The sequence below is a fragment of the Monodelphis domestica genome, chromosome 1 (assembly GCF_027887165.1).
Source record: "Monodelphis domestica isolate mMonDom1 chromosome 1, mMonDom1.pri, whole genome shotgun sequence".
In the NCBI taxonomy this organism is placed as follows: Eukaryota; Metazoa; Chordata; class Mammalia; order Didelphimorphia; family Didelphidae; genus Monodelphis; species Monodelphis domestica.
Window position 1 is genome coordinate 395,987,078 of NC_077227.1, and position 19,209 is coordinate 396,006,286.

The 19,209-nt window shown below is 45.7% G+C and overlaps 1 protein-coding gene across 1 annotated transcript in view; it reads right to left on the reverse strand.

The window, feature by feature from the left end:
* Positions 1-552: 552 nt before the first annotated feature.
* FER1L4 (fer-1-like protein 4) overlaps positions 553-19,209 on the reverse strand; it is a 31,645-nt gene continuing 12,988 nt past the window's right edge. Inside the window, exons 25-45 of the mRNA XM_056816769.1 lie at positions 16,879-17,013; positions 16,441-16,614; positions 14,843-14,959; positions 14,469-14,630; positions 13,895-14,066; positions 9,363-9,433; positions 9,149-9,280; positions 8,987-9,029; positions 8,807-8,907; positions 8,515-8,652; positions 8,295-8,405; positions 8,013-8,140; positions 7,682-7,852; positions 6,688-6,842; positions 6,439-6,599; positions 6,226-6,311; positions 2,167-2,265; positions 1,846-2,087; positions 1,300-1,580; positions 1,101-1,201; positions 553-973 (exon numbers count right to left, since the gene is read on the reverse strand). Coding sequence (XP_056672747.1) covers positions 787-973; positions 1,101-1,201; positions 1,300-1,580; positions 1,846-2,087; positions 2,167-2,265; positions 6,226-6,311; positions 6,439-6,599; positions 6,688-6,842; positions 7,682-7,852; positions 8,013-8,140; positions 8,295-8,405; positions 8,515-8,652; positions 8,807-8,907; positions 8,987-9,029; positions 9,149-9,280; positions 9,363-9,433; positions 13,895-14,066; positions 14,469-14,630; positions 14,843-14,959; positions 16,441-16,614; positions 16,879-17,013 — 2,967 coding nt within the window. The 3' untranslated portion in view covers positions 553-786. The remainder of the gene's footprint in view (positions 974-1,100; positions 1,202-1,299; positions 1,581-1,845; positions 2,088-2,166; positions 2,266-6,225; positions 6,312-6,438; positions 6,600-6,687; positions 6,843-7,681; positions 7,853-8,012; positions 8,141-8,294; positions 8,406-8,514; positions 8,653-8,806; positions 8,908-8,986; positions 9,030-9,148; positions 9,281-9,362; positions 9,434-13,894; positions 14,067-14,468; positions 14,631-14,842; positions 14,960-16,440; positions 16,615-16,878; positions 17,014-19,209) is intronic.

The window sequence follows — 19,209 nt, forward strand, 5'->3', positions numbered from 1 at the left end:
CCAAGCCTAACTCGGGGCCCAAGACTGCCAAGGCCTGGGTTCCCCAACTTGAGGGTGGAAAAGGGTAGCCAGAGTAGGGACACCTCCCCCACTTTCCTCACAAACCTTTTCCTTCCAGCCATGTCTTAGTTTATCCCCAGCTGGCTTAGGTTATAATAAAGTTGTTGTCTTTTCCTCAAAGTGACTCAAGTGTGAGTGGGCCGGCTTGATAGTGAGAGCAATCTCCCTGAAGAGGAAGCTTTAGACACTAGTCCTGGAGGAAGTCAAAAGTCAGTTTGTGAGAGCAGCCATAGCTAAGGAGGGAGGGTTGAAGGGGGAAACTACTCAACCCCCCTCTTCTCTATATGGGCCAACTTTAAACATCAGCTGCCTCTCCTGGATCCTGCTTTCAGAGGGAGATATCCATTCCTCCTCTCCCTTTACCACCAACTAATTCCTCCATTACTGACTAGATTAACATGCCTTCACAAGATTCTCACCTCAGCCCTCTCAGTAGGCCTTTTTGGAGGGGTTTCAGAGCATCCCTTTGGTTCTCTGAGATCCCCCTCTCTAAAGCTAACCCCACAAATGGCTTGTTTGGTGACTAAATATAATTAAGGGTACTTGAAAAAATACTTATTTTCTAGCAAGTCCGCAGCACAAAAACTACTCCAAGCACTTTCCAAACATGAGATTTAGCTGATAAGTTTTAATCTCTAGCAGTGTTGAATTTTGTCCCAGTAGACCCAACTGGCATAATTGCTTGCTCAGGTCTAAAAAATAAACTTTGGCCAGTGTGAGTGGGGATTAGTGGAGGGGGCGGAAGATGACCTTGCTGATCTGACCAGGAATGGTATAGAAGACGAGGAGGAGGAAGATGGTGAGAAGGGCCAGGACCAGTAGCAGCACCAGGATATGCCAGTATCTGCGCCATATGAAGAAGGCAAAGGTTTTCAGTGGATTCACAAACCAATTGAAGGAGGTCTTGGGGCGGCTGGGGAGAGAGAGCAGCAGAGACAGTCAAGAGCTCTGCCCACCTCCAGATTGCTCCCCAGTCTCTCTTCCTTCCAGAATTTCCACCAGATCACAGAACCTAAATTTCTGTGCCTAACCATACTCACTTGGGCTTTTCCAGGGCCTCAGGTTCCTTCCTCCCTTTCCCTACAGGATGTTTCTCAGCCTCCTCCACAGTCAGCAATTCAAACTCAGCTTCTACCTTCCCCTAGAAGGCATAGAGTAGAAAGAGGGTAAAAAGCTTTCTGGGGCAGGGACTACTTGCCACCCCATGCTACCCCTGCCCTTCCCACTTCCCCTACACACTGTCAGGATGTAGACATTTCCACTGGAGTCAGTGAATTCGATATCTTCGGGCTTGGCCTTCCTCCTCTTTTTCTTCTTTTTCCCACGGCCCTCAGCCTCCTGTTTCTCACGTTCTAAGTCCTCGGGCTCACGTAGCTTCACAAATGGCCACCATCCACGCACACGACGTGAGCGGAAGAGACTGCAGCGAGGACTGGCCCTATCCTGGGCCAGGCGAACGGTGCATAGGTTGGACTCTCGTGAGCCCCGAACCATATTTGGCAGTTGTAACTCCAGGGACCCTGGAGATGGCAACAAGGCTCATGTCAGTCAGGACTCAAAGGTCACATAGAGAATCAGCTCAAAAGCTGGTAAGATCAAGGCTGTCATTCAGGTGTTCAGTTGTGTCTGGCTCTTTGTGACCCCGCGGACCATGCCCTCCAATTCTTGGCAATGGAACTAACTGGACATGAGACCAGACCCAACGTGGGAACGGGAGTTCACAGGATCAAGAGTCGGGGTTGTCAGGCTTAGGCAAGACAAAGTACCAGAAGTCAAGACTCATACCCAGAAAGTCATTGGCAGAGATTCGATCATAATCCCAGACCTGCAGCACCAGCACTGCGGGCTGTCGGAACTCAGCATCCTCCAGAGCAAAGGGACTGGGCCTTCTTTTGACGCTCACCTCCTGCTCCGTGGGCAGGTAGTCGAAGCGGAACACAAAGCGCCAGTTAAAGTTCCCCTCCCCAGTCAGTGAGTTGAAGTGGACATCTGTCTCCTGCTTGTCGAATTCCAAACCCTTCACCCAGCTGGCATGAGAAGACAATGTCAGCAGAGGCCTCTGCCTCCCCCACGCCGCTCTGGCTCTCCCCCACCTCCCTGCCTTACCTCTTCACATAGATGTCACTGGACATCTCCCCAGTGAGGGGATTCACATCATCCAGGACCACGTCCTCAGTATTCCAGATGATAACTCGGAGCTCATAGCTGTATATGGGAGAAGAGGTTTGAAGGAAGTGTCCCTTCCAAGGGGTTCATCCCAGAGGCCTCGTCACTGGTGCTCTGCCCTCCTCGATCCCAGAAAGCCTGGGCCCTGCCTCCAGGTGAGCCTGGCCTACACAAGCTAGGTCTTGTGATTTCCCTGACCCTGAGCTCTCTCCTCTGTGGGAACTTACAGAAGGCCACACTGACCAAAATTTGACCTGGGTCAGGGTACCTAGGTGACACTGTGGACAGAGAGCCAGGCTTAGAGTCAAGGAGGTCCTGGGTTCAAATGTGACCCCGGACACTTCCTAGCTATGTGACCCTGGGCAAATCACTTAATCCTAATTGCCCCCTTACACCCTCCTGTCTAGTTGTTACAGGATAGAAGATAAGGGTTTAAAAAGAAAAATGACCTGGGCTTGTCCCCACCTCCCTCCACTTCATTATTCTTCCCAATAAAGACAGGAATCCCCAGGGCCCGACGGATTCACCAGTGAATTCTATCAAACATTCAGAGAACAGTTAATCCCAATACTATACAAACTATTTGACATAATAAGCAAAGAGGGAGTTCTACCAAACTCCTTTTACGACACAAACATGGTACTGATTCCAAAACCAGGCAGGTCAAAAACAGAGAAAGAAAACTATAGACCAATCTCCCTAATGAATATAGATGCAAAAATCTTAAATAGGATACTAGCAAAAAGACTCCAGCAAGTGATCAGAAGGATCATCTGCCATGATCAAGTAGGATTTATACCAGGGATGCAGGGCTGGTTCAACATTAGGAAAACCATCCACATAATCGACCATATCAACAAACAAACCAACAAGAACCACATGATTATCTCAATAGATGCAGAAAAAGCCTTTGATAAAATACAACACCCATTCCTATTAAAAACACTAGAAAGCATAGGAATAGAAGGGTCATTCCTAAAAATAATAAACAGTATCTATCTAAAACCATCAGCTAATATCATCTGCAATGGGGATAAACTAGATGCATTCCCATTAAGATTAGGAGTGAAACAAGGATGCCTATTATCACCTCTACTATTTGACATTGTACTAGAAACACTAGCAGTAGCAATTAGAGAAGATAAAGGAATTGAAGGCATCAAAATAGGCAAGGAGGAGACCAAGTTATCACTCTTTGCAGATGACATGATGGTCTACTTAAAGAATCCTAGAGATTCAACCAAAAAGCTAATTGAAATAATCAACAACTTTAGCAAAGTTGCAGGATAAAAAATAAACCCACATAAGTCATCAACTTTTCTATATATCTCCAACACAGCTCAGCAGCAAAAACTAGAAAGAGAAATCCCATTCAAAATCACCTTAGACAAAATAAAATACTTAGGAATCTACCTCCCGAGACAAACACAGGAACTATATGAACACAACTACAAAACACTCTCCACACAACTAAAACTAGACTTGAGCAATTGGAAAAACATTAACTGCTCATGGATAGGACGAGCCAATATAATAAAAATGACCATCCTACCCAAACTTATTTATCTATTTAGTGCCATACCCATTGAACTACCAAAATACTTCTTCACTGATTTAGAAAAAACCATAACAAAGTTCATTTGGAAGAACAAAAGATCAAGGATGTCCAGGGAAATAATGAAAAAAAAACCCCATATGATGGGGGCCTTGCAGTCCCTGACCTAAAACTGTATTACAAAGCAGCAGTCATCAAAACAATTTGGTACTGGCTAAGAAACAGAAAGGAAGATCAGTGGAATAGACTGGGGGAAAACGACCTCAGCAAGACAGTATACGATAAACCCAAAGATCCCAGCTTTTGGGACAAAAATCCACTATTCGATAAAAACTGCTGGGAAAATTGGAAGACAGCATGGGAGAGATTAGGAATAGGTCAACACCTCACACCCTACACCAAGATAAATTCAAAATGGGTGAATGACTTAAACATAAAGAAGGAAACCATAAGTAAATTGGGTAAACACAGAATAGTATACATGTCAGACCTTTGGGAGGGGAAAGGCTTTTAAAACCAAGCAAGACATAGAAAGAATCATAAAATGTAAAATAAATAATTTTGACTACATCAAATTAAAAAGCTTTTGTACAAACAAAACCAATGTAACTAAAATCAGAAGGGAAACAACAAATTGGGGGAAAATCTTCATAGAAACCTCTGACAAAGGTTTAATTACTCAAATTTACAAAGAGCTAAATCAATTGTACAAAAAATCAAGCCATTCTCCAGTTGATAAATGGGCAAGGGACATGAACAGGCAGTTCTCAGCCAAAGAAATCAAAACTATTAACAAGCACATGAAGAAGTGTTCTAAATCTCTTATAATCAGAGAGATGCAAATCAAAACAACTCTGAGGTATCACCTCACACCTAGCAGATTGGCTAACATAACAGCAAAGGAAAGTAATGAATGCTGGAGGGGATGTGGCAAAGTAGGGACATTAATTCATTGCTGGTGGAAGGCAATTTGGAACTATGCCCAAAGGGCGACAAAAGAATATCTACCCTTTGACCCAGCCATAGCACTGCTGGGTCTGTACCCCAAAGAGATAATGGACACAAAGACTTGTACAAAAATATTCATAGCTGCGCTCTTTGTGGTGGCCCAAAACTGGAAAACGAGGGGATGCCCATCAATTGGGGAATGGCTGAACAAACTGTGGTATATGTTGATGATGGAATACTATTGTGCTAAAAGGAATAATAAAGTGGAGAAGTTCCATGGGGACTGGAACAACCTCCAGGAAGTGATGCAGAGCGAGAGGAGCAGAACCAGGAGAACATTGTACACAGAGACTAATACACTGTGGTATAATCGAACGTAATGGACTTCTCCATTAGTGGCGGTGTAATGTCCCTGAACAATTTGCAGGGATCTGGGAGAAAAAAACACCATTCATAAGCAGAGGATAAACTGTGGGAGTGGAAACACCGAGAAAAAGCAACTGCCTGAATACAGAGGTTGAGGGGACATGACAGAGGAGAGACTCTAAATGAACACTCTAATGCAAATATTATCAACATAGCAATGGGTTCAAATCAAGAAAACATGTAATGCCCAGTGGACTTACGCGTCGGCTATGGGGGGTGGGGGGAGGAAAAGAAAATGATCTTTGTCTTTAATGAATAATGCTTGGAAATGATCAAATAAAATATTATTTAAAAAAAATAAAGACAAGAGTTTGGAGCTTACTGGAGTCAGCTAGGAGCCTACGTGCCCAGGAGGCATTACCACAGCTACAGGTCAATAGCTACATCCTCTCTCTCTCTATCTCGGACTTCATAAGGACCGGGTCTCATCTTCTCTAAACTTTGCACTCCTAATGCCGTAGTAGGGGATGAGTTTGCTAAATTCCTTTCCTCCCTGTGTGTATTTATCCATCTCTGCCTCTTATATCAGACAGGTTAGGGCTGACACTGGGACCAGAGGGTCCTAGCGCTAGGCCTGGAAATGGTCTAGTCAAGTCAAATCCCTTATTTTCCAGGTGAGAAAACTGAGGTGCAGAAAGTTAAAATGCTTTTGTCCAGGGATTTGTCTACAGGTACTGTGTATCGGATTGTTGTTGGGGTTTTTTTATCCCTTATTTTCTGCCTGAGAATCAATACTATGTATTAGTTCTAAGGCAGAAGAGTGGTAAGGACTAGGCAATGGGGGTTAAGTGACTTGCCCAGGGTCACACAGCTAGGAAGTGCCTGAGGTCAGATTTGAAACCAGGACCTCCCATCTTTGGGCCTGACTCTCAATCCACCGAGCCACTCAATGCCCCTTGGATCAGGGTTTTGAATGCAGATTCAAATCTGACTTCAGAGCCACTGAAGAGATGGGGAGGTCAGACCCTGGGGGTCAAATTGTAGGGAAAATGGAGGGGCCACAGAGAGAAACCTTCAAGCCTTGCTCAATGCATTGGTGGGGGAGATCATATTAAGGTTCTTTTCTTTACCTGATTGGTTGTCGGGGCTTGATGTCCACAGGGGGTGGGGCTGGCACATCATTGGGGAAAATGTCCACCCACATGTGTAAGAAACCCTAGAGTAGGATCAGAGGTCAGGCTGGAGCTCCCTCGCCTCCTCCCCCACCAGGTGGTTCCTATGGCATAAGAAAGGGAAGATGATCATATCTCATGTGCCCAGCAGCCATGAAAGGGGAGTCTCACCTGCAGCAAACCCGGGCTGCTTGGGTGGTACAGGGGCCGGGTCTCCACATGCTCAGGTACCAGTGAGCAGCCATGCTGGGGCATCTCCCTCCACCGCAGCAGCACAGACAGGGCTTGCTCCTCCTCTGAGGCTTTGGGGCTCCCCTCCTGGCCTCTCCCGCCTAGCCCAGGATGAAATAGGGATGAAACAGGCCACGCCGGTGGCCTTCTGCCCCTTCCCTCTCTGGGCCAGGCGTGTGTATATGTTACCTGCAGAGGGGGCCCCTGGAGGCACCTGGAAGAGTTTGCTGCCCACTTTGACCTCCCCGGCACGGTACTCCGGGGCAGGGAGACCACTGCGCTGACACAGGCTGGCCAGCACCTGAGAGGGTTTGACGGCATCCCGCCATGCATTGTAGCCTTCCCTGCAGACACAGGACACAGACATGGAATGGAGATGGGACCTAGTCCTGGGAAGGGGAATGTAGACGGGTGACTCAACAAGGACTAGTATGGGGGCGGGACACCCCAAGTCTCTAGAGTAACCCCAGGTCAAAGAGTACGTGAGGAATTCCCCATTCTTGTACTGCAGCGCTGGCTGAAGAAAGCGACCTTAAAGGAACAAAAACTATATGATCACAGGAGTCTCCCTCTGAGAGACACATTTCCTTAGCCTCTCCCCCAGCGTTCTGACAAACACAGACATGTACCCTCTGTTTGCCTCTCATTCCCTGAGACACGCAAGTCCCCCTCCTTTATGGTCAAAGACATCCCAGACCCCGAGGCGCCTCTCCCTTGTATGGCAACCCCCGCACCCTTCTGGTCCCATCTTCTCTCTAAAAACCTGGACCCCTTCTCTTCGGGGAGGCCGTTCTTCCCTGCACCTGCCTCCTGCTCATTCAACTCAATACATTTCTCTATTTTGAAAGATCCTCCTGGGAGCCTGTAATCTCTGAGAGAGCCCCCCCCCCAATCCAGATGAATACTCGGCTCTCCCACAACAGGCCTTCATATGGCCACGAGCATCCCTGTTAGGGACGTGCAACCTGAGCACACTCACTGAGCCGCAGCGGGGACCGAGCATCATTAAGACAAAGAGCGGCCTCACCCAGAAAAGGGTATGAAAAGCGGACCTCAGAGGGCTGCTGGGGACACAGACGGAGGCAACCCAGCTTAGGATGTTTAACCCAAGACAGAAGTCAGAAATGCAAGCTGGTCCCCCGCCCTGTACACTGGAGCCCCCACCACCCAGCCCTGAACTTACGTGTCATAGTGGGAAGCAAGCCCACAATTAGCTCGGTGGTGGCTATAAAACCGATTCTCCAGGTCAATCCGGGTCTCTCCAATGAGGTCGTCGGAGCCCACAAGGTCATGGTCAAACACGGCCACCAGGAGCTCGGTCTCAGCAGGAAGGGAGACGTTTAGTTCCAGAACTCTGGGGAAGTGGGGAGGAGGTGGGCTGAGACAGACTTTGGATCCCGACTGAGCTCTGGTCCTTTCCCTGTTCAGATGTTCCCTCCACAATGTGGCTGCAGGTATGTGTTCCCAATGAGCCCAGCCCCATCAGGCCCTTGGCAGTCTGCTTCTTCACTCACTCTCCAAAGATGGGGTTCAGCTGCTTGGGGATATAGCGCTCCTTGGTGTCTTTGCGGTCTCGGCCTGCACTCACCACCACGTATGGGTCTGCTTTGCCATTGGGGTCTGCAGGGGCCAGACTGGTGGCCTAGAGAGTTGGAGGACAGGACAGGGGACCAGAGACAGGTTCTGATCAAATCAGAAGTCAGGCACAGAGGATTGAAACCAGATACACAGGTTGGGGGTCAGGGGTTTATGGAGGAGAGGTGAGGAAACAGAAGGGGCAACTATAGAAAGATCACCTTTACAACATATACACGAACAAGCAGTTTTATAGGACGATTCTGGGGTATCCCACATGAAATCCGGGGCTCAGAGAGTGACTTTGACTCAGGGTAAATGAGGAAGGAGCCCTAAGGAGAATAAAGAATCTCATCACTAACATTTGGACAAACTGGTCCCTCCTTTCCTTTCCCTTCCTCTTCCCCTATCTGCCCTTCCCACTCCCACACAGTCTGGTACCTTGAACTTTCCCATGGGATATCCAGGCCTGTCCTCATCTCCATCCCCATCACGACCCCCACGGCCTCGATACAGGGGGAACACATGCAGCCAATCTTCAAATTGGCCAAACTCATCCTCCAGCGGCGAGTTGTAAATCTGTGGGATTTCAATCTCAGCCCAGAGGATACATGACTAAACCCAAAGCCTAGCCCAGTGCAGCCAAGACGCCTGTACAGACCAGAACTTGGCCCAGTCCAGTCCAGAAACCCTAACCCTGCCCCACACACAGTCCCAGCACAGCCCCCAGCACCTTCAGAGTGACAATGGGTTTCCTCTGGGATACTAGACCCTCAGCTTTAACCTTGACCCCATCTTGAATCTCCATGTCCCCAGAAAAGGGATTCAGCATATCTGAGCAAGGTAGAAAAAGTCCAGTCAGAGATGTCAAGGTCAAGAGGCAATTAATGAGAGATGTATTAGGGTTCCTCACCTGAAAACTCAGCATCTTCATTGTCATCCTCATCCATGGTCATCTGGAATCATGGGAGAAGATGAGAGACCTTTCTTCCCTCTTCCATAACCTGGTTACCTTACAGCAACTATCTCCCCTTCTCCCATCGCAGGCCCCTCCCCAAATTCTCCCATGCCCCACCTGGTCCCCAAGCTCCTGCAGGGAGGCATAGTACTTAGACCACCAATCCAGCTCATCAAGCTCAGGGACATCTTCTTGTAGCTGATGCCCTTTCTCCAAGAGGCTGCTTCGAGGCGGCTTCTTAAGGGGCTTCTACGGGCGAAAGGGGAATGAGTTCCTTCTCCCTTTGGGACCGATCCTTTTCTCCCCACTCTACCCCCAGGTCCCTTCTTACAGTCAGCAGCTCTTGGGAAGTCCCAGCTTCAGGGGGCTGCCGTACCAAAGAGGAATCTAGGGATTTCCATCCTGGAGGAAGAGGGATGGAAAAAAGGAAGATAAGTAGGTCTTTGGTCAAGTTCCCATGAGAAGGTGCTTTTCTCAGAGGTGCAGTGACTCATGTTTCCTAATGAAAGAAGAGTGTCGATGGGCACTATAGTCTTACATGAGCTGGCTCCAGATGGAGGCTGGATCAGAAGTGAGCCAACAGAGATGGGTTAATTTAGTACTAGTTGCTATGCTGACTCTCAGGCTCAGAGCTAAAGGAGACCTAGGTTTGAACAACGTCCAGTTCAGAGCAAAGCCACTATGTAGGGCTATACCCTAAGGAGATCAGAGAAAAAGGAAAAGACCCACAAAAATATTTATAGTAGATCTTTTTGTGGGGTCAAGGAATTGGAAACAGGGGCTACTCAACAATTAGAGAATGACTGAATAATTTATGGTATATGAATGTGATGGAATATGATGGTGCTGTAAGAAATGAAGGGGATTGTTTGAGAAAAACCTGGGAATTCTATGAACTATTGCAGACTGAAGTAGACAGAATCAAGAGAGCAATCTACACAGTAAAACTGTAAGGATAATCAACTTGAAAAGACTTAGTAACTCTAAATAAGATGATGACTAACAACAATTCCAGAAGACTCTTGATGGAAAATGCCTTCTACCAAAGTACCTACTTGTACAAAAATATTTAGAACTGCCCTTTATGTGTTAGCAAAGAATTGGAAATTAAAGGGATGTTCATCAATTGGGGAATGTCTAAATAAGTTTTGCTATATGATGGGGATGGAATACTACTGTGCTTTAAGGAATGATGAACAGGATGATTCCAGAAACAGCTGGAAAGACCTTCATGGACTGATGCAGAGTGAAATAACAGAACCAGAAGAACATTATACACAATAACTGCAGTATTGTGGGATGATCAAATGTGACAGACTGAGCTACTCTCAGCAATACAGTGATACAGGACAATTCTGAGGACTGTCCAGCTTCAGAGAAAGAACCATTGGAGTTGAAATGTAGATCAAAGCATATGATTTTTTACTTTAGTGTTTTGGGGTTTTTATTTTGAAGTCTTGGTTTTAGATGAGTATTCTCTTACAACAATGAACAATCTGAAATTTTTAAAATGCTTTCCAAGAACATGAATCATGTAACTATGGAAAATTTTTCTTAATCAATTAAATAAAAAAATTTTTTTAAATGCTTTCCATCTCCAGCCCTCTGGCTGATGGACTCAGAGTAAAAACTGACTTTTTTTCCTCTTTATTTTACTTGCTTTCTTTTCCCCACAACATAATGTAGAAATATATTTTGTATGGCTTTCTATGTGTAACAAGTATAATATTTCTTGCCTTCTCAATAGGTGCAGGAGAGAATAGAGGAAGGAGAGAATTTGGAAATTAAATTAAAAAGGCTTGGTAACTGTGATCAAGATAATGACTAACCATAGTTCCAAAGAACTCATGAGAAAGCCTGCTATCCACCTCCAGATATTTGGAGAACAAATTAAACATATTTTTTTCCTTTCTTTTTGTGGGGAGGGGAAAGGGGAATGTACCTAATGCAGAAATCTGTTTTGTATGAATGTACATATTATAATTGCTTTGGTTTTCTTGCCTTCTCAGGGGAAGGAAAGGTTTAGAATTTGGAATTGAAAAACACACACACACACACACACACACACACACACACACACACACACACACACACAAAAGTCTTTTAAAAAAGCTTTAAAAATCGTTGTGATTAAAAGAAATGAACTAAAATTTGGTTAAAAAAAAAAAAGCCCAGTTAAGCCACTTTATACCTATGTGAACACTGGCAAGTGATTTCCCTTTTTAGGGCTCAATTTTCTCATTTCATTGAGGGAGTGGGTTTGATGTTTCTTCCAGCAATGGCATTCTATAACTTTGAGTAGGGACCTATAGGGAGCTGCGTGAATTTTTAAATAAAGAGTGCAGGTGCTATGGTCAGGTTTGAAGTGTTATCAATGGATAAAAGAGGCACAACATGGCTGGTAATTGGATCTCTATATAAGACCCTCCTGCTGAGGCCAGCAGTTTGTATTAGGATTTGATAAGTATCTTCTATTTGTCAAAAGCATCTGGGCAAGCTAGTGTCAGGTGGTGAGAAAGGTATAATGCCACTCAGTCATCCACAATGACTGAGGGGCCCCCGTGCAGCAGATCAGAATAGTAAACAGCTAGAGTTTACTAAGAGAGTTTGCCACAAAAGCCAACAGCAATAACAGAGGGCTTGAGGATTTTGTTTCCAGAACATATAGATGACATCTTAAAGATGGCAGAAAGGTATTGAACCTGGGTGGCTGAGGAAATGCCGTTGTCTTTAATAGTGATAGGAAAGTTGAGAAGAGAGAAAGATGAGTTCTATTTTGAATATGTGGAGTTAAGATACCTATGGGACATCTTGGATGGTACAGTGGATACAAGGTGGGGCCCAGAGTCAGGAAGATATAAGTTCAAATCTGGCCTCAGATACTCACTACATATGTCACCCTGGACAAGTCACTTCACCCTGTTTTCCTTAGTTTCCTCATCTGTAAAATAAGCTGAAGAAGGAAACGGCAAACCATTCCAGGATTTTTGCCAAGAAAACCTCAAATGGGGTCATGAAGATTCAAACATGAATGAACAACAACATCCAGTTCCATATGTGTAAAAGGCAATTGGTGGTATGAAATTTGGCCCCACAGGCAGAACTAGAAGCCCCTGTTGCCTTCACCCCCTAGAAGATCCAGTGGTCCCTCCTTGGAACTAGAACTAGAAAGCAGAAGTTGCAGAGAAGACTTCAGCTTATAGTAAGGAAAAATTATTTGAGCTATCCAAAACCAGAGTGGGCTGCCTTAGAAGGTAATGAATTTTCTGTCAGGTGTAGAGGAAAGATCGGAACCACAATTATTTTCTAATATCTTGAGGAACTCTATGGAAATCCCCAACCACCTGGTGGCCTAATATTAGAAAGTTTCCAACCCTTATGCAAGGTCACAACTAAAACAGATGGCCTTAACCAATGTTGTAACAAACATTTGCTGTCCTTGGATAACAGACTCTGTGGTTTCATCTAAAAAGACTGCTTTCATGATTGTAAAAGTATTTACTCCCTTTCTCTTGTCTCCTGCCCTTGAAAAGGGAACTCGTTCTTACTCTGATAATAAATCCTGCCAGTTGCATTCCAAATATTTGCCTTTTCTCCCTTGGCTGGTCCTCTCTCTCTCTACCCCTCCCTCTTCTGCTTTATTCTTCATCCTAAATTGCTATAGAATGCTGCTGATTGACTATGTTTTCTATTATTTTTTAAAAATCTGTATTCCAGGAATAGGAATCTACTAACAGTGAAAACAGATTTGATAGCATGTTGATAAATCCCTTTACTTTCAGTTTGGCCTCTTATCTTTGACCCAAAGTCTTTGGACAACACCTACTCCCCCACCATCCATATCAGGACTCCTCTCCCAAAAGGATGAGAGGATCCCTAACACTTGGGAGGTCTTTAAGTAGAAGTTAAAAAGGAAGGAAGGAAGGAATGAGCGAACAAACAAAGGGAGAGAGAGAGGGAGGAAGAGAGGGAGGAAGGAAGGAAGGAAGGAAGGAAGGAAGGAAGGAAGGAAGGAAGGAAGGAAGGAAGGAAGGAAGGAAGGAAGGAAGGAAGGAAGGAAGGAAGGAAGGAAGGAAGGAAGGAGGGGATGAATGAACAAAGAAGGGAGAGAGGGAGGGAGGAAGAGAGGGAAGAAGGAAGGAAGGAAGGCGGGAGAGAAGGAAGGAAGAAGGAAGGGAGAGAAGGAGGGAGGGAGGAAGAAAGGGAGGAAGGGAGGGAGGGAGGGAAGAAGGAAAGAAGGGAAGGAAGGAGAGAAGGTGGGAGGAAAGGAAGGAGGGAAGGTGGGAGGGAAGGAAGAAAGGTGGGAGGGAAGAAAGGAAGAAAGGAAGGAATGAATGAACAAAGGGAGAGAGGGAGGGAGGAAGAGAGGGAAGAAGGAAGGAAGGAAGAAAGGTGGGAGTGAAGGAGGGAGGGAAGGAAAGAAGGAAGGGAGAGAAGGAAGGAAGGAAGGAAGGAAGGAAGGAAGGAAGGAAGGAAGGAAGGAAGGAAGGAAGGAAGGAAGGAAGGAAGGAAGGAAGGAAGGATGGATGGAAGGAAGGAAGGATGGAAGGAAGGAAGGAAGGAAGGAAGGAAGGAAGGAAGGAAGGAAGGAAGGAAGGAAGGAAGGAAGGAGAGAGGGAGGAAGACCCAGTCTGGGCCCTAATGGTGGCTAGTTTGAAGAAAAAAGGAAGCTGATCCTGAGAGGAAACTGGGGAAAAGTTCTTGAAGGAGCTGAGCACCCCCAGGGTCTGTAGGGTTCAGAAGGAGGAAAGGTAGAATAAATGAAGCAAAGACAGCAGCATTAGCCTTCCAAAATAGTGCTAGAACTGGGTCCCAACTTGGCTGTCAATCCTGACCTGGCCAGCTTTGTCAAAGATCACTCACCTTGGTGTCCCCTATCCCTCTCCTCCTCAGAGAGTTCTGTGGGCTCCTGGAGGGCAAACTGAAGGACGTGGGGAACGATGTGGGAGCCCACAAGAACTGTGCGGCCAAAGGCTCGTCGCTCAATCACAAGGATACTGAGTGGGGGCTGCAGATATGGCTGCTCAGGGAGATCCTAGATGGAGTAAAAAAAGGGGACAATCACAAGGAGTGGGAAGGGTCAGGAGATTCAGTAAATCCCTTCACTCTGGCCAGAATGTGTTCCTGTAGTGAGGGTGGAGGTTGAGAAGGAATGAAAGAAAAAGATAGTTCCTGTAACTTAAGTAAGAGCAGTCCTGGATCCTTAGGGATAGATTATGGATTTAGAGGGCCTGAGGAAGCTTAAGTCAAGAAGAGGAATGGATGAATGAACCAGTTATAAATAGGTTCCCAGTGGATTCTAAGGTTTTATGAGAAGGTGCTCCAAGACAGCAACCAGAGCTCCCATAGCTGTAGGGGTTTTTTGGGGGTGCTGGAGGGGTGGAAATTCCAAGATCCCTGGAAGAAGGATGCTCCCATTCTTCCTATGGCTTCTCACCACAGTCAGATGCTTGACCAATTCTGTGAAGTTGGGATTCTCTCGGTAACTAGTCAGAATCTCAGACTCTACCCGCTGGCCCCCAATCTCCATCACGACTTGTGGCTGCTCCACCACAAACAGGTGTACCCGGCCCAATCCCCGAAGACCCCAGAACAGCACCTGTGTGGGTGAGGGAAAGGGTGGAGGAAGATAGAAATAAGCTACAGTACCATGAAGAGGGAGAGAGAGCATCATTATAAGAGAGCCATGGAAGGGGAAAATTGAAAATGAGGGGTCAGCAAAAGGAGTTTGATAATATATGGAGAGAATCTCAGGGAGAGGATCCCCAGGACAGGAGGCAGGTAGAGTTGGGGCCACAGGGTTCCAGATACCTCAATTCGAAACTCCTTGAGCAGTGGTCGAACCCCCGGGGGTAGAGGGAGGCGTCCAGATGTTGAGTCACGCAGAATTTCCAGGTCTTGAGGCTCTACATCTTCTGGCACTGAGGGCTGAGAAAGGACCAGAGGGTCAATGATATATGGCAAGGATCAAGCAGGGAATGAATTACTTGGGAGTTATATCCAGGGGGACAGTCAAAGCATGTGAGCTCTGGGAGTGGGATAAGGCGTGTGTGTGTGTGTGTGTGTGTGTGTGTGTGCGCGCGCGCGCACACACGTGTGCATTCTTGGCACATAAACTCCTCTGTCTTGGATTTCCCATTTCCCTGCTCCTCTTTAATCTTCTTAAATAATACTATATATCCTAGTTACCTGGGCTGGTGTCTCATACCCCTGATAAACTCCATGATAACAGGGATTCTCTTATATAAACTGTTTCTCCCTCTCTGTGAAATATAGAGCATGGGATACAATATGGGATAAAAACCCTAAGTTTTTCTTATTTTGTTGTGCTTCTAGAGAGCTTATCATTACTGCAAAGGCTTCTGGGTAGATAAGGTCTTGCTAACACAAAGAAACTACAGGAAAATGTTCCCTCTAGAAAAGAATGCTCTCCTTGGGCAAGACAATGGAGATTACTACTCTTTGCTCCTAGAATAGGCTAGTCACATCCCAATAACTACACCTTTATCAGTCTTCTAACTTTGTTTCTCCCTCTTCCTGCTTTGTATTCCCCTCTTCACCCAGTCTTTCTGTGCCACCCTGATGTATTCTTTGTCTTTTCCACCCAGTTGTGAGACTCTGTATGAGTCTATGCTCTTCCACTCGATTAGAGAACAAGTCTGTGAGACCTGCTTGCCCACCCAGGCTGCTGGTCTACTCTTATGTACACAGGTAACAAGTATATGTTGGCTGGGTCAGGCACATGCAGAATACTGAATTCATTCTATGACAATTGGACCTTAAAAATGTTTTTATTTTTATTTTATTTTCTTTCTCAGTGAGATTATTTTCTTATAAGGAATATGTCATTCACATACACACAATGTCATACGAGGTGCTATATAGTGAGTCAAAAGGTTAAGACAAAGGAAGAAAGAGAACACCTTCAACTAAGGAGATCAGGAAGTGACTTGTAAAACTGTTATGTAATCTGAAAGGAATAAGAGGATTTTTCAACAGATGGATATTTCAAACAGGGGAGAAAGTTCCCATGAAGGAGGAATTCACCTTCCTTTTTTTTTTTTGAAATTTTTATTTAATTAGTTGATTTAGAATATTTTTTCCTTGGTTATAAGATTCATGTTCTTTCCTTGTAGCTGACACGCAATTCCACTGGGTTTTACATGTGTCCTTGATCAAGACCTGTTTCCATATTATTGATATTTGCACTAGAGTGATCATTTAGAGTCTACATCCCCAATCATATCCCCATCCACCCATGTGATCAAGCAGTTGTTTTTCTTCTGGGTTTCTACTCCCACTCACCTTCCTTTTTAAGGAACATTTTTAAATTGCATCAGGCACGTCCCATTGGGGAGAATGGGAAGAAGGAAGGAGGACCAGCCTGTGCCTGAGGATTCCACTCTTACCTCGAGCCTGCCACTGTAATCCAGCTCAATGAGCTCAAAGGTGGCAATGAGCTCCCCGGCAACCTGGAGACCCTTGGTCAGGGGGAAGAACTGCAGCTCGGGGCCTCGGTAGGATTCTTCGATCAGCTTGACCTGAGGAGCTGCCAGGGCCCGGCCTAGGAATACAGGGGGACCCTACAGGGACAACAACAGTTAGGATGACCCGGGCTTGGAGGAGCAGGACTAAGAGCTAGAGGTGATGGAGAAGAACAGGAGATGGAAGGAGGCAGAGACCTAGCAAGGCAGGAGAAACATCAGCCACTTAGCCAGCAACAGGGGCGACGGGAGCTGCAGGAGCAACCCGACTGGGTTGAGCCAGAGAAGCCAAGGCCCAGAGAGACAGAAACACGTATAGGCACGCATGCCTTTAAGCACATGCATGTGTACACACACACTCACAAACTTGTTGTAGTCAAAGACATTGATGGTGATCAGGGGCGGCTCGGCAGGAAGCTGCTCCCTCCTTCCATCTATAATCAGCTGCTCAAACACTAGGAGCTCATCCCACAGAGGGCTCAGGGTCTGCTCCAGGACCTGGCAGAGACACCCAAAGGGTACACTGAGAAGGGAGGGAGGCCTGAAGAGAGGCTGGAGGGCCACGCGGGTTCGGAGAGGGCACAAACAACAATCGGAACCTCACCTGGAGGTTCTGTCTAGAAACTTGGAGGTTTCAAATGTGCTCTAAAAGCTACGGGGAAGATGATGCAAACTTGGAATCACCACAGTGGGCCCCAAAGAAGAGAAATGGAGAAATGAGCAGGCCCTTCTCCAACCACCATGGGGTCTATGGGTGTGTAACCCCACACACAATGTCAGACTTTTTATAAAGTCTCACTTTCTGTCCTAATAACAATGCTAAGACAGAAAGGCAAGGGCTAGGCAAATGAGGTTAAGTGACTTGCCCGGGGTCACCCAGCTAGGAAGTATCTGAGGTTGGATTTGAACCCAGATCCTTCCTTGACTCCAGGTCTGGTGCTCTATCTACTATGCCATCTAGCCAGCCTTAATGTCAGACTTTTTTGATGTGTGTGTTAGGTTGTTGGCTTTTTTTTTTTTTACTATTTGTTGAAATTTTTTATTTAATTAATTAATCTAGAATATTTTTCCATGGTTACATGATGTTCTTTTCCTCCCCTCCTCCCCCCACCCCTCCCACTCCCCCATAGCTGATGAGCAATTCCACTGGGTTTAACATGTGTGATCAAGACCCATTTCCATATTATTGCTAATTGCACCAGGGTGATCATTTAGAGTCTGCATCCTCAATCACATCCCCATCCAGTGGGTTAGTTTTACTGAACTGCTAACTGCTTTGCACTCCTACACACACACACACACACACACACACACACACACTTTTTAGTCTTCCTTCTATCTTCAGATGCAGATCTATATTTGTTAGAATTAGAGTGTAAGTTCTTTGGGAGCAGGGACTGTTTTTACTTTTCTTTGTATCCCCAGAACTTAGCTGAATTACTTTAATAAGTGTTTGCTGGTTGGTTGACAGATAAGAGTTGACTCTGGGATGGGAAATGTGGGTGATGTAAAAAACAACATATTATTTTAAATAATCTTTAAAAACATTATGAGGGGGGCAGCTGGGTGGCTCAGCCCTGGAGACAGAAAGTGCTGGATTTAAATCGAACACCTGACACTTTCTAGCTATGTGACCCCAGGAAAGTCACTTCACCCCCAATTACCTAGCCCTTACTGCTGTTCTGCCTTGGAACCAATACTTAGCATCAATTCTAAGATGTAAGAGTTAAAAAGAAACAAAAACATTAGGAGGGAGGAAAAGTCCTTTAAGAAATAAATTGAGGGGGCAGCTGGGTAGCTCAGTGGATTAAGAGCCAGGCTTAGAGATGGGAGGTCCTAGGTTCAAATCTAGCCTCAGACACTTCCCAGCTGTGTGACCCTGGGCAAGTCACTTGACCCCCATTGCCTAGCCCTTACCACTCTTCTGCCTTGTAGCCAATATACAATATTGACTCTAAGATGGAAGGTAAGGGTTTAAAAAAAAAGAAAGAAGTTGTAAATAAATAATTTAAATTAATCAATTCTAAGTTTCTTAGAAGCCTACAGAGCATAAGGAATGATAAGAATTCCTGTCTCTCTAATGTTAAGATGGACAGTGAAGGGGGCATCTGTAAGGTAAGGGTTTAAAAAAAAGATGGACAGTGAAATCTTTATGCAACTCTAGTGTGATAATGCAAAAAAGATAATGTTAGTATTAATTCTTCTGTTTTCTAGTTAAGGAAATTCAGGTTCGGAGAAAGGCCTATAGTTACACAACTAAGAAGAGTCGGAGCCCTTGTATAAACCTTTTTTTCTGACTCCAGGGCCAAAACTCTCCCACTATCATAAGATCATAGAATCATAGATGTAGGGTCAGAAGGGACCTCAGAGGCCACCTCATTTTACAGATGAGCAAGCTGAGACCCAAAGGGGTTGAGAGGATTGCCCAAGGTCACATAGATGACCATCTAAGGTTAAACTAACGTTTAATTCAAGGCAGTGGAAAGAACTCCCAAATAGTTGGAGATTGAGCTTTTTGAAGAACGAGCTCACTTCTCTCCTGGATCCATTTCTGACTCCCCAAACTTTTTGCCTCCATCCTGTGGCCTTCTCCTCTGGTTGCTGAGTCCCAAGCTCAGAGCCTCAACCTTTCAGTGCTCAGCTCCTTCAAGCCACTGTGCTCACTTCACTCCTGGCCCTGCTCCTGACTTCACA